Source organism: Pongo pygmaeus, chromosome 9 (genome assembly GCF_028885625.2).
Source record: "Pongo pygmaeus isolate AG05252 chromosome 9, NHGRI_mPonPyg2-v2.0_pri, whole genome shotgun sequence".
Classification (NCBI taxonomy): domain Eukaryota; kingdom Metazoa; phylum Chordata; class Mammalia; order Primates; family Hominidae; genus Pongo; species Pongo pygmaeus.
In genome coordinates, this window is record NC_072382.2 from 131,767,047 (window position 1) to 131,781,038 (window position 13,992).

Sequence of the window (13,992 nt, forward strand, 5' to 3'; positions counted from 1 at the left end):
TCTAAACATCTTGCCCATACATCTAAACATCTGTTTCCCAACTACGGAGTGTGTAAATGAAGTTAACCAACATCTTTAATCACTCCGTCACAGATATAGACGCATTCCTGTCAATGGTTTGACTTACAATTTTTTGACATTACAATGGTGCGAAAGTGAGACGTGTTCAGTAGAAATCGTCTGAGTGCTCACACAGCCATTCTGCTTTTCACTTTCAGTACAGTATTCAATACATTACATGAGATAGTCAATATTTTACTATAAAATAGGCACCGTGTTAGATAATTTTGCCCAACTGTAGGTTAATGCAAGTGTTCTGATCACATTTAAGGCAGGCCAGGCTGAGGTATGATATTCGTAGGTTGAGTGTATTAAGTACATTTTCAGTTTACAATATTTTCAATTACAATGGGGCTTATTGGGATCTAACTCCATCATAGGTAGAAGAGCATCTGTACCAGTCTACTCCCCAAAACCACCACCTCCTTACCCCGGGCCTCATGCTTTCACGTTGGCTCTGCGCAGTTTCCTGGTTCAAGCAGTTCTCCTGCCTCAGCCTCACAAGTAGCTGGGATTACAGGTACCCGCCACCACACTCGGCTAGTTTTTGTATTTTTAGTAGAGACGGGGTTTTGCAATGTTGACCAGGCTGGTCTTGAACTCCAGACCTGAAGTGATCCAACCGCCTCAGCCTCCTAAAGTGCTGGGATTACAAGTGTGAGCCACCAAGCCCGGCCTCACATAGGCCCTTTGATAAGCATAAAAGCTATATACTTTTCATTCTATTTATAGGATTATGACAGTGTATACTACACGGTAGCTACTCAATAAGTATGTGAATAACCAGAAAATGACCCCCCCCCTTTTTTTTTTAAACAAACCCACTTTAGGAAAATAAAGTTGCAAAAATCCCTAAACAATCCCTCTTGCTAGCAAATAGCAGCACGGGTCTGGCAGCACCGTACCTTCAGTTCCTGCTTGGGCTCCACATTTTTTATGGTTGTATAATACACGTGGTGGCCATACTGGTAAGCCACCAGGTTCTGCTCCAGGTGATTCTGGGCTGGCCGTACAAACATCATCCAGTTACAAAGCGTCTCATCAGACAACTCAAACCATAGGTCTTCATGTAAATCCCTGTCTTTTCTGTCCCCTTTATCAAGAGAAACCTGCACGAAAAAAAAGCCACACCAAAAACAAAACCAAACCTTCAATATGAGACACATTTTATAATGTCACAATATGCAAAATATTGCTCCTAAAATTAACCATACATCCTGGCTCTTTCCTTTGTATCTGCAAAAATCCTAGACCTATGACTTGCCAAATGTCAAAGGGAAAAGATACTTTCTGAAGCCTCAGCTGTAGGAAAATTAGCTGGCAAAATCTGAAAGTTAATCTAATTGCATGGCTTTAGTTAATATTTCACAAAACATGATAAAAATGCTATAAATATGCCAGAAAATGCAAGCAAAATACTCTCTAGCTCATTACAATTTGCCTTCTTTTGGGGTTTCATTGCATTCATTTATAATAGGCAGCCCAGGGATAGGCATTTCTCTTTACAAAGTAATATTCTTGCTTGGAGATTTTGAGAACGCAAAGAAAACCTCCCCGTGACAGCAGATGAGCTGTCAAAACACACATCCCAAGTATTCACCACTTCCCACTGCCCTTTCCTAGTTCTCTGGAGTGGTTATCCACGAAGCAAGTAGCAGAGAGGGCTGGACAGAAACAAAAGGGTCAGCTGTAAAGAGATGACTATAAACATACTTCATCATACAGGGAGCTATTCTTTAACCAGAGTCTACAGGTCAGACCTGTTTCAAAACTGGAAAGTGGTTTTCTTGCAAGCGTTACTGGCACACAGCAGATTACATTAAGCCTACATAATTCTCTTTGCATTCCAGTCAAAATTATTTTAAATAAAGAAAGCAAGCCCCTGTTATGGGCTGAACTGTGTCTTCCTCAAAATCCATGTTGAAGCCCTAACACCCAGTACCTCAGACGTGACTGCATTTGGAGACAGGACTTTTAAAGGGGTAATTAAGTTAAAATGAGGTCATTAGGGTGGGCCCTAGTCCAACAGGACTGGTCCTTATAAGAAGGGAAGATGGGCCAGGAGAGGTGGCTCACGCCTGTAATCCTAGCACTTTGAGAGTCCAACGCAGGAAGATCACTTGAACTCAGGAGTTCAAGACCAACCTGGGCAATATGGTGAGACCCTGTATCCATAAAAAATACAAAAATTAGCCAGATGCAGTGGCTCATGCCTGTAATCCCAGCACTTTGGGAGGCTGAGGTGGGTGGGTCAAGAGATTGAGACCATCCTGGCTAACATGGTGAAACCCCGTCTCCACTAAAAATACAAAAATTAGCTGGGAGTGATGGCAGGCACCTGTAGTCCCAGCTACTCGGGAGGCTGAGGCAGGAGAATCGCTTGAATCTGGGAGGCAGAGGTTGCAGTGAGCTGAGATTGCGCCACTGCACTCCAGCCTGGCGACAGAGCGAGGCTCCATCTCAAAAAATAAATAAAATAAAATACAAACATTATAAACAAATAAGAAGGGGCGATTAGGACGTGGACACACGCAAGCACCGAGGAAAGACCCTGTGAGGACAGTGAGAAGGTGGCTTTCTGCAAGCCAAGGAGAGAGGCCTCAGAGGAAACCAACCCTGCCAACGCCATGATCTCAAACTTCCAGCTTCCGGAACAGTGAGAAACTAAATGTCTGTCGTTTGAGCCTCCCAGTCTGTCGTATTTTACTATGGCAACCCTAGAAAACTACTGCAGCCCCTCAGAATAATTCATATAACGCCTTCAGGGACTAAAATTGCAATCTCGGCCGGGCGCGGTGGCTCACGTCTGTAATCCCAGCACTTTGGGAGGCCGAGGTGGGCGGATCACGAGGTCGGGAGATCGAGACCACGGTGAAACCCCGTCTCTACTAAAAATACAAAAAAAAAATTAGCTGGGTGCAGTGGCGGGCGCCTGTAGTCCCAGCTACTACTCCGGAAGCTGAGGCAGGAGAATGGCGTGAACCCGGAAGGCGGAGCTTGCAGTGAGCCGAGATCGCGCCACTGCACTCCAGCCTGGGCGACAGAGTGAGACTCCGTCTGAAAAAAATAAATAAATAAAAAATAAAAAAAATTGCAATCTTTGCAATCTCCATCTTATTAGTGAGTTTCCATTTAACCAAGTTAAGATAGAAAGAAGAATACTAGCAAACAACTGCTAAGAAACAGGAATAAGAGGCGCAGTAGACAACGCAGTGCTCCTTGAAACACTGGTAAAGAACAGGAGTGAAGTGTGATAAAGCATAAATTACCTTGAGGTGAATATAACAGTCTTTCAGCTCCGAGCCCCTGACGAGCGGCCCCTCCACGGGGCCAAACTGGGTGCGCTTGGGGATGCGCCGCTTGGAGAACACCCCGCCCAGAAACCTGTCTATGTAGAGCACCAGGGGGAGGCTCGCCCTTGCCCGGGTGAGCACCGGCCGGTTGGGAATTGGGTGCAAGGGGCCGTGCTTTGGACACACTGAAGAATGCGCGTTATTGCACTCCTCACACCCTGCAAAAGAGAGAGAGTCTTGAAGAAAAGTCCAATTCCTCAGTGTGACTTGATGTGAGGTAAAAAATTCTGACCTGAAAAATCCCCGTCTGCATTTTCAAGCCAAAATTCAATGAACTCCTAATGGCGCTACCCATTCAACGGCAATACATTCTCTCTGGTAGACCAGTAAAAATCCTGTAATTCTCCTCTAAAATCAGACAGAATTTGCTTATGCCTGCCAAAAACAACTAGCAGGCCATGACTGACTTCTTTGCTGGAGAGTCCTTTGAATAGTGGCCACTAAATTTACAAATCAATTACAACAACATGTCTGAAGAGTAAAAAGAGCTTATCAGGCTAAATGTTGCACTATCTGATGAGGCAAAATAGGTGAATTTTATAGTATGCCAATTATCTCAATAAAACTATTCTGGGGCCGGGGAGGAACCCTGACAATACTATTGAATCAATTTTCTCAAAGGGAGTTACAGAAGTCTTATATCTCAGCCTAACTCAAACGGAAAAAGGGTTGTGCAGTCTGAGAGTTCAGTGCATACTGTCTGATTAGATAATGCTAAAATGAACAAATTTAGAATCCCTTCCTTCATTCACTGGGATGACACAACACTTTCTGCCCATTCCAAGAGCACTCAGTTTGCACCAGTCCGGCCACACGCACTGCCTCTTTGCCAGGAGCACCCACCTGTAAGCTAACCGCCAGAACGAGACAGGTACAGCCCCAAAACGGAGGAGAGCAAATGGACCACACAGACCATGCCCACAACCCTTAACACACTTAACATGCTTTACCTTACTCTGGCTGCATGGTGACCTGGTTTAGGAAATAGTTACTTTTAATTTCTACAATTCTCAAATAACAGAGCTACTTTGTATTAATATTTTAAAGATAAAGTGATTTTCTGTGCATTTGACTTAGGAGTTGCCTCAAAAATGTATGAATTTTTCCCAGGTGCAGTGGTTCAGCCTGTAATCCCAGCACTTTGGGAGGCTGAGGTGGGCAGATCACTTGAGGTCAGGAGTTCGAGACCAGTCTCGCCAACATGGTGAAACTCCATCTCTACTAAAAATACAAAAAAAAATTAGCTGGGAGTGGTGGTGCACACCTGTAGTCCCAACTACTCTACTCCGGAGGCTGAGGCTTGAGAATTGCTTGAAGCTGGGAGGCAGAGTGCTGCAGTGAACCGAGCTTGAACCACTGCACTCCAGCTTGGGAGACTGAACAAGACCCTGTCTCAAAACAAACAAACAAAAAAAACAAAAACAAACAAACAAAAAAAAAAAGAAAAGAAAAGAAAACGTATGAATTCAAGGAAAACCAAAACGAGCAAGTTCTCTGTTGAACTGGGATTAGATGCGGAGCTTGAACACTGGGCCCAAGCAGACAGATTTTACCACCACCATACAGAAGGACCAGGAGAAACAGGATGAAAGCACAAAGCTCTGAAGAGCCTCGGTGATGCAAATCAATGAGTAAGCACTTTGCCACATAAGCAAGAAAATCCACAGAAAGAAACTGATGGTTTCTTGGTGGTGGAATCTGAACCCCCAGCAAGCAGTAGGGTGGGGTGGCTGACCAAGGGCACTGCCGAGGGGCTAGACTGCCTGAGCTGGAGTCCTGACCCTCAAATTATTGGCACAGCCCTGGGAAAGCTACCCACCTCATGGTAGGGCCATGGAGGGCAAAAAGGAGGTAGTAGACACAGGGCACTCATGCCTGGGATAGAACAGCATTCTTAAAAGGCTATCATGGAAGAGGCAAAGCAGCAAGGCAAACTTGTTAAAGCTGAAGTGGCTGAAGAGCGCAGGATCGGGCAAATCTACCATGGTGGTTTGGTAGCTGAAGCTCTGGTGTGAGAGACCTGGGCTCGGCTGCCTGATGCCCCTTCATCCCTATGTGACGCCGAGTGAGCTTCCCAATCTTCTGAGCTTGTTTACTCCTCAGTACAATCAGAAAACGAAGGAGAGTGTCTCTCAAAGGGCTGCAGTGAAGGCCGGGTGGGATGAAGCAAGCAGAGAATGTAGCACAGTTGGCTGCACGTGGAAGGACCTGATGCACAGGAGCTATGTTCACACACACACGCACACACACACACACACACACACACACACAAGATGGACACAGCTTCCCTGGGGGAGACCAGTGCCCACACTTACATAAGTCGTGTGGGTCGAAGGGCCGGGGTGGGTCTGGCTCCCAGTCATCCAGATCTGTGTCCTCACCGTCTTCTTCCTCATCTTCCTCAGTGTCCTCGTCCTCATCCTCATCCTCTTCCTCTTTGGCCTCCAGTCTACCTAGAGGGGTCTGCAGAGTTGCCAAAGGGTCGGACCCATCCACACTCTCGATGGAAGACAGCACCTGGTTATGCACTGGCAATGAGGCCTGGGCAAAAGTTGAAGGCACAGAGTAAGCAGACACGGACACCTGCTTTCGGTTCGCTGGTGCCTGCTGGCACAAACAGGGCGCAAGGGCTGGGTGAAATCTAGTCTTCATACCAACTCCTTCCAGGCCCTGGAAAAATGACTTCCATCTACAGGCTGTGAGGAAGAGCTGGCTTCATTTTTGATCTGACTGCTCACAGCCTTTAAACCTCTGCCCTCCCTCTGCCCCTTCTGTCCCACACCTGGGCGGGCTGCTAAGAAGGCTCAGGTGCTCCCTCTTTTGGCAGCAGTGGGAGATTCAAAACTGGCAAGGCCCTGACCACCTGCGTCCTGACCCCACCCCTAAAACTTAATAAAACCTGGCCTCTTCCTGGCTCATTCAGCCGTTTCACACTGCTGAAGAGGCCTGCCCTGTCTCCCAGAGACTTCAAATAGGTAAGCAACAGACCGTTTCGATGTGTGCACATGTGAAGTATCATCAGTTTCCACATCTGAACTAAACCTGGGGTGGGGGTCCCTCTTGCCTTTCCAGAGTAGCCATACCACACTGGAGGGGGTAAATGAGTTGACCTATCCTCAACCACTTGTCTTTTAAAACTAAACACGTCGTGCAACACATGGTTAACAAAGTTTAATAGCTCACAGCTCTCCTTTTAAACAGCTCGGGCAGGCTGAGGTTTTTAAGTAAGAATGAAAGAGATGAGATGCCTGTTTGTTTCATGATGCTGAAGTCAGTCTCCTGCAAACAAGACACAGTTTGGGTCATGTATTAGGTTAATGCTATCTTATCAGATATCCTGGCAGAAAATAACAATGGTACCTTAAAAAGTTCTCCTGCCTGCAATCTAAGTGTTATGGGATTATACACTGGCCTAGAATCCCTTTATGCAATCTTGCTCCTCCTGCACGATTAGCACAAGGTCATACTCAAGCCATGTCCTATTCAATACATAAAGCAAGTTTTTAAAAATGCCACTCCCTTTATCTTCTCATATGTTGTTTTCCTCACCTAAAATACTCTTTCCTCAGCTACCTTCTAAATCCTACCACATTCCGGTTTCCCAGTGAACCGCCTTTGATGCCTCCAGCCCTCCCTGAGTCTCCTCTGCTCTGAACTCCTGCAGCCCTTGGAGCCATAGAATCCCACTCCACAGCAGCACTCAGCATCTGCTTCCACATGTCACGACCTCACCAGGCAGCCTGAATCATTCTGGAATAGTTCTATGACAATTTCTGTGGAGCCCAGATCTTCCATGCTTTGGTTAGGGCCCAGGACTTTCCTCTGGAGGTAGCTAGAATAAGTGTAACCCTTCCACCACAAGAATCAAATATTTGAAGGCCAAAAAACCCTAATTCATTCAGTCATTTCTCACGTGACCAAACTCCCAGCTCCCTGATCATCTTGTTGTCTTCATTTATTTTGCAGTGGATTCCATATTTTTATTAATACAACATCAGGGTGCATTAGTGTTTACGTTGGCCACGTTGTTCTACTGCAGACCCATCTTGAACTTGCAGATAACTAAAATCTCTAAGTCTTCTTTTCCCCTCATAGAGTGCTATTAAACCATTTTTCCCCTCCTCAGGACTTCAAGAGCTGATTTTTACTTAAACAGGGGATTTTGCATTTATCTCCAGTAAATTTCATTTCACTACTTTTATCTGTTCTTCCCATCTGCCAAGATCTTTAGACTCTAGATCCAGACATCTCACACATTAACTATCCCTACAGCTTTGCATCCATTGCCAAACACCATCTATTTTGGTGATGAGTATGCGTTTTCACATGAGTCCATCTTGCCTCATGTGAATAGACTATGGGCTTTGGAGTCAGGCATTTAGAGTAAAATCCTTGCCTCGCCACTTAGCAAGTTACTGCACTTCTCTGAACCTCGGTTTCTTTGTCTGTAAAATGGACACAGTAATACACGCCTCAGGTTGTTGTATTAAGTGAAACAATATGTATATAAGGCCAGTAGCAGAGTGTATAGCATTTAGTAAGTGCTTAGTATTAATCATTATTATCCTAAATTCTTTAAGGACCATGATGATATCATATACTTCCTCCTCAAATTTAAAAGATCACTGAGCATAAAGTAGGTGTTCAATGAAGATTAATTTGTTGAAATATATTTGGCCTTTTGGGAAATAACACCAATCCCTTCAGGCTTCTAGAGGAAGTCCTTGCGGTACTCACAGAAACATCCTTTTTATGCTGTGCATCTTAATGGAAGAACTTATCAAACTCTAAAAAGAGGCCAGGTGTGGCTGGGCATGGTGGCTCATGCCTGTAATCCCAGCACTTTGGGAGGCCAAGGTGGGCAGATCACCTGAGATCAGGAGTTTAAGACCAGCCTAGCCAACATGGTGAAATCCTGTCTCTACTAAAAATACAAAAAAAAGTAGCTGGGCATGGTAGCGGGTGCCTGTAATCCCAGCTACTCAGGAGGCTGAGGCAGGAGAATCACTTGAACCCAGGAGGCGGAGGTTGCAGTGAGCCGAGATCACGCCATTGCACTCCAGCCTGGGCGACAAGAGCAAAACTCCATCTCAAAAAAAAAAAAAAAAAAAAAAAAAGAGTCCAGGCGTGATAGCTCATGCCTGTAATCCCAGCACTCTGAGAGGCTGAGGCAGGAGGATTGCTTGAGCCCAGGAGTTTGAGACCAGCCTGGGCAACATGGTGAAACCCTGTCTCTACAAAAAATACAAAATTTAGCTGGGCAGTGGTGGCATGTGCCTGTGGTCCCAGCTACTCAGGAGACTGACATGGGAGAATCGTTTGAGCCCAGGAGGTTGAGGCTGCAGGGAGCTGTGATGGTGCCACTGCACTCCAGCCTGGGTGACAGAGCAAGGCCCTGTCTCAAAGAATAATAAAAAAAGAACTCTAAAGAAACGGTCCTGAGTGTGTTTATTGAGGGCCTGACCTGCAACAGCAGTGTAAGAGCATTGCCCAACATTTGAAACACTCGGTCTCCAGAAAGCAGATCAAACCGGTTATCTCAAACTTCATCTGCACACTTAACACATGCTCATTTAACTTTTGCCTGACATTCCACTTCTGCAACTCAGGGTGTTTTAGGAAGTTTTACGTGGGAGGCCAAAATTCGGGAAGACACTTCTGCCTCAGCTTCAATAAAAAGAGCATAAAATGCCCTGTGAGGGTGAGGACTCCACAGAGAACTTCTAGCAGTGCAGCTGCTGTGGCCACCTCCCCCTTAACCTCCTCACCAGAACCTGCAAGGAAGTAACTGTATTCCTGCTCCCCATCTCAGAGCACAGCTTACAATACTGCCCCTTGTCCTAAGCGCTTAAGCATTATGCCAGGGTTAGTGATAACTGTTATCACATATTGAACAAACCAAAGCATATGTACACCTCTACTCCTCATAAACTCGCTCTGCAGAGCCAACCTGAAAGAATGAATTCAGCAATTCAGTTATTCTAGTAAAACCGCGATGTATTTTTTTTCCCAACAGATGCTGTCAGAAAGACACTGGTTTGGCAACGTGACTGGCTTCTTGCCACTGCTGAGAAAGCTGACATCAAGATGAAACCAGCCTTCACTTCCCCATGCTGGACCTCTCTCCTAACAGACTGTGGCAAAAGGAAATGCTTAAACACTCCAGCATCATCTTTAAGGGCTGACGCTAAAAGCGGAGTTTGGATATTTACCAGAAACATGCAAACTGCTGCTGAAAAGGGACGGAAAGAGCTGGTGACCATCGTTTCTAGATAAGAACTGTACACTTCTACACAACACAAACCTTAAAACACAACAGGCATGCATTACAAATTTAATGAACCACATTCAGCTGGTGTTTACTGAGTGCTAGGCACGTATTTGAATTCCTTTGAGGCCAGGTGATGTTACAACGCTCCTAAGTGGCAGAGATGACGTCTAAATTCTGACTCTGCACTGCCTTTTCCACTGCATCACAATGGCCCTATGGAATTCAGTCTATTCAAGGAGGGCGGCAGAAGCCGTAAGCGGTAAACGTCACCCACGCTTTGAATACCTGGGCAACAAAGTAACCAACCACACGTTCCTGGGGTCATAGCCAGGCAGTAGGTTGGCAAGCAGTGTGTGTCTGTTTCACTTAGAGGAAAAGAGTACGAAGCAAAACCATTTTAATCCTGTGCATTTTGTCATGTACAATAAAATACAGTAAAAGCAAAAAGAATCTATAAACTTATGGTATACTTTCTCCTTCCCACTTAATACCACTCTCTGTAATTATTTCTGAAAGGACATAATGCATTTCAGGATACAATTTATCTGAGAAGTGAAACATGAAACGACCACGCTGGACAGCAGCACACACAACAGAATGCTTCTTGATTCCTACTGAGACCAATTATCAGGGCAGCATATTTTCCTCTCAGCGTGTGGGGAGTCACACATGTTCATTTTCAAAAACAAAGAGGAGACTATGCCTGGAGACCACTGATGCCTTTCTTAACGACGAGGGAATGCATACATGAAAAAGGCTTCAAAGCACATTCTGCCCCCACTAAAAACAACTGCAAATATAATAGGAACCTTTTGGCTAAGAAAAAAACAAAAACCAAAAAAAAACCATCATCTGTGTTAAACCCTCAATCTAACTTTCTATCCAGAATTTCCAGGTCACCAGATAAACTGACAACCGCTGAGGTGTTATAACCAGAAATAAAAACTGTGCTGGTTGAAAGGAAACTGCAATGAAGAAAGATGCTAAGCCAATAGTTACACTGTCTTGTAATGTCAGGGTTTGTGGAGCTGAGTACAACTTTCCTTTTGAGCAAAACATGAAACAAGCAGATTGTTTCTGGAGATTGGAAAAGATGAAGGGCCCTTTGAAGTGCAAATGGCAACGAAGCCTTTAATTAAAACTATCCCTTAATATTAAAACAACAAAAATTTGCCTATCGGATTGGCAAAATTTGAAAAGAATGCAAATACTCAGTGTGGCAAGGGTGTGTGGAAATGGGGCACTCTTGTATACTATACTGTTGGTGGGAATACAAATATTTTCAGTGTCTGAAAAGCAATTTAGAAAATCAATTATCAAAATAATTTCACACAAATATCAAATAGAATAGTATAATAAACCTCATGTACCCATAACTCAGCTCAACAATTATCAATTCATAGCCAATCAACATCTTTTTTTTTAAGAGACAAAATGTCTGTCTGGAGTGCAGAGTGGCTTAATCACAGCTCACTGCAGCCTCAACCTCCCAGGCTCAAGTGATCTTCCCACCTCAGCCTCCTGAGTAGCTGAGATTACAGACACGTGCCACCATGCCTGGCTAATTTTTTTAGTTTTTGTACAGACAGGGGTCTTCACTATGTTGCCTAGGCTGGTCTTTAACTCCTGGGCTCAAGTGGTCCTCCTGTCTCGGGGATCCCAAAGTGCTGGGATTATAGATGTGATTCACCGTGCCTGTCCAATTCATGGCCAATCTTATTTCAACTCATCTCCTACCTACTTCCTCCCTCACTGGGAGAAGCAAAACCAAGACATTATACATTTTCATCTGTAAATAGTTGAGTACAATGAAATGACTTTTAGATTGCATATCTTATCATACCTAAAATATTAAAATTAGTCTTTTTTTTTTTTTTTGAGACAGAGTCTCACTCTTATCACCCAGGCTGGAGTGCAATGGCATGATCTCAGCTCACTGCAACCTCCGCCTCCCAAGTTCAAGTGATTCTCCTGCCTCAGCCTCCTGAGTAGCTAGGATTACAGGTGCCCACCACCACGCCCAACTAATTTTTGTATTTTTAGTTGAGATGGAATTTCACTATGTTGGCCAGGCTGGTATCAAACTTCTGATCTCAGGTGATCCGCCCACCTCGGCTTCCCAAAGTGCTGGGATTACAGGTATGATCCACTGCATCCAGCCATCATTTCTGTGTATTTTTGTTGTTGTTGTTGTTTTACATGGAATCTTGCTGTGTCACCAGGCTGGAGTGCAGTGATGTGATCTCGGCTCACTGCAACCTCCAACTCCCTGGTTCAAACGATTCTCCTGCCTCAGCCTCCCGAGTAGCTGGGATTACAGGCATGCGCCACCACGCCCAGCTAATTTTTGTATTTTTAGTAGAGACAGGGTTTCACCATGTTGGCCAGGATGGTCTTGATCTCCTGACCTCGTGATCTGCCCACCTCGGCCTCCCAAAGTGTTGGGATTACAGGCGTGAACCACCGCGCCCGGCCCCAACCGTCATTTCTTAACACTATAAAATACGACTTAGTGTTATGATTTCCCCAATTGCCTCATATATTTTTTTACAGTTGGCTTGCTCAAATCAGGATCCAAACAAGGTCCACATATTGCACATATCAGTCAGATATGACTGATATGCCTCTGAAGTCTCCTTTAATACATAAGCTCCCCTTCCTCTTCTTTTCTCTTGCAATTTATTTGGAAAAGAAACTAAACCATTTGTCCTAGAGAATCTCCCACAGGCTGGGTTTTGCGGACTGCATTTGTGTGTATCTTTTAATTTGTTCCATTTTGTCTACCATGCTTGAATCTAGACACTCAATCTAGTACTTGAATCTAGACACTCAATCAGGTTCCAGTTTGATTTCTGGGGAAGAATACTTCATATATGATATAACGCAATAGGAAGTACACAATATCAGGAGGCATATCATGAATGGCTGTCTCACTGTTGGTGATAGTATCACTCGGATCTATCCATTATACCGTTCCTCATCAGCTTTTTCCTGATGGTTTCAGGCTACCATTGATAATCATTGCCTAGGTCTGTATGTCATTAGGGGCTGCAAAATGGTGATATTCTAAGTCAATCATCCCCTCTTTATTTATTAGTAGGAATGCTTCTATAAAGAAATTTCCCTCATCAAGTAATTGGTTACCTGAGTACCTTCAAGGAGAAAGGCCGGATTCTTTTTCTCCATTTGCCAGTTTTTAGAATAATATGGTAAATTCTAGCATCCTCAAAAAGTGACCAATCCAATAAGTTATTTCTTTTAGTATCACTATGAACTTGTGGACTTTATGTATATTTAGGTACTTCAATCTATTGTAGATGTTATCCTTTTTTACAGGTCAATTTGACCCATTTTGGCCCCTTCACGTTCTTGCCATAGGAAACCAGAAGTTTTTAATAGCAACCCTGCATTCTAAGAAGACAAGATGCTCCAAGTTCATCGGTACATTCCCTGCCCCAGAGCTAGAATCTGTCTTTTCTCCAAAAAGCCCTAACTCCTTTTGCTGGTGAATTGTATTTAAGAGACCACATCGCAGCATTAGGGATACTCACCGCTGCTGGGTTGATCATCATGTCTAAATTACTTCAATGGCCAGAACTAGAAAACACGGGTCTTTTTCCTTTTTTTGTTTTTTGTTTTGTTTTTGAGACAGTCTCTCTCTGTCACCCAGGCTGAAGTACAGTGGTGTGATGTCAGCTCACTGCAACCTCTACCTCCTGGGTTCAAGCGATTCTCCTGCCTCAGCCTCCCAAGTAGCTGGGACTACAGGCATGAGCCACCACTCCCAGCTAATTTTTGTATTTTTAGTAGAGACGGGTTTTCGCCATATTGGCCAGGGTGGTCTCGAACTCCTAACCTCAGGTGATCCACCTGCCTTGGCTTCCCAAAGTGCTGGTATTATGGGCGTGAGCCACCATGCCCACACTGTTTTTTATTTTTTTGAGACAGAGTCTTGCTCTGTCACCCAGGCTGGAGTGCAGTAGCACGATCTCAGCCCAATGCAATCTCCGCCTCCCAGGTTCAAGTGATTCTACAGACTCAGCCTCCAGAGTAGCTGGGATTACAGGCATGAGCCACCACACCCAGGTAATTTTTGTATTTCTTGTAGCGACAGGGTTTTGCCCTGTTGCCCAGGCTGGTCTCGAACTCCTGGCCTCAAGTGATCTGCCTGCCTCAGCCTCCCAAAGTGTTGGGATTACAGGTGCCTGGCCAGAAAACATGTTTTTTAAGAGAAAACATATTATAAGTCCATATTCATATTCCAATTCAAATTTAGAATTCTGGGTTTTTATTTCATTGGTTTGGTTT

At 44.5% G+C, this 13,992-nt stretch overlaps 1 protein-coding gene across 4 annotated transcripts in view; it reads right to left on the minus strand.

Moving 5' to 3' along the window:
• PRDM10 (PR/SET domain 10) overlaps window positions 1–13,992 on the minus strand; it is a 104,001-nt gene that overhangs the window by 41,554 nt on the left and 48,455 nt on the right. For all 4 annotated transcript variants that reach the window (XM_054440487.2, XM_063671625.1, XM_054440488.2 and 1 more), the window contains exons 5-7: window positions 5,729–5,954; window positions 3,330–3,571; window positions 966–1,169 (exon numbers count right to left, since the gene is read on the minus strand). In XM_054440487.2, the coding sequence (XP_054296462.2) occupies window positions 966–1,169; window positions 3,330–3,571; window positions 5,729–5,954 (672 nt within the window). The remainder of the gene's footprint in view (window positions 1–965; window positions 1,170–3,329; window positions 3,572–5,728; window positions 5,955–13,992) is intronic.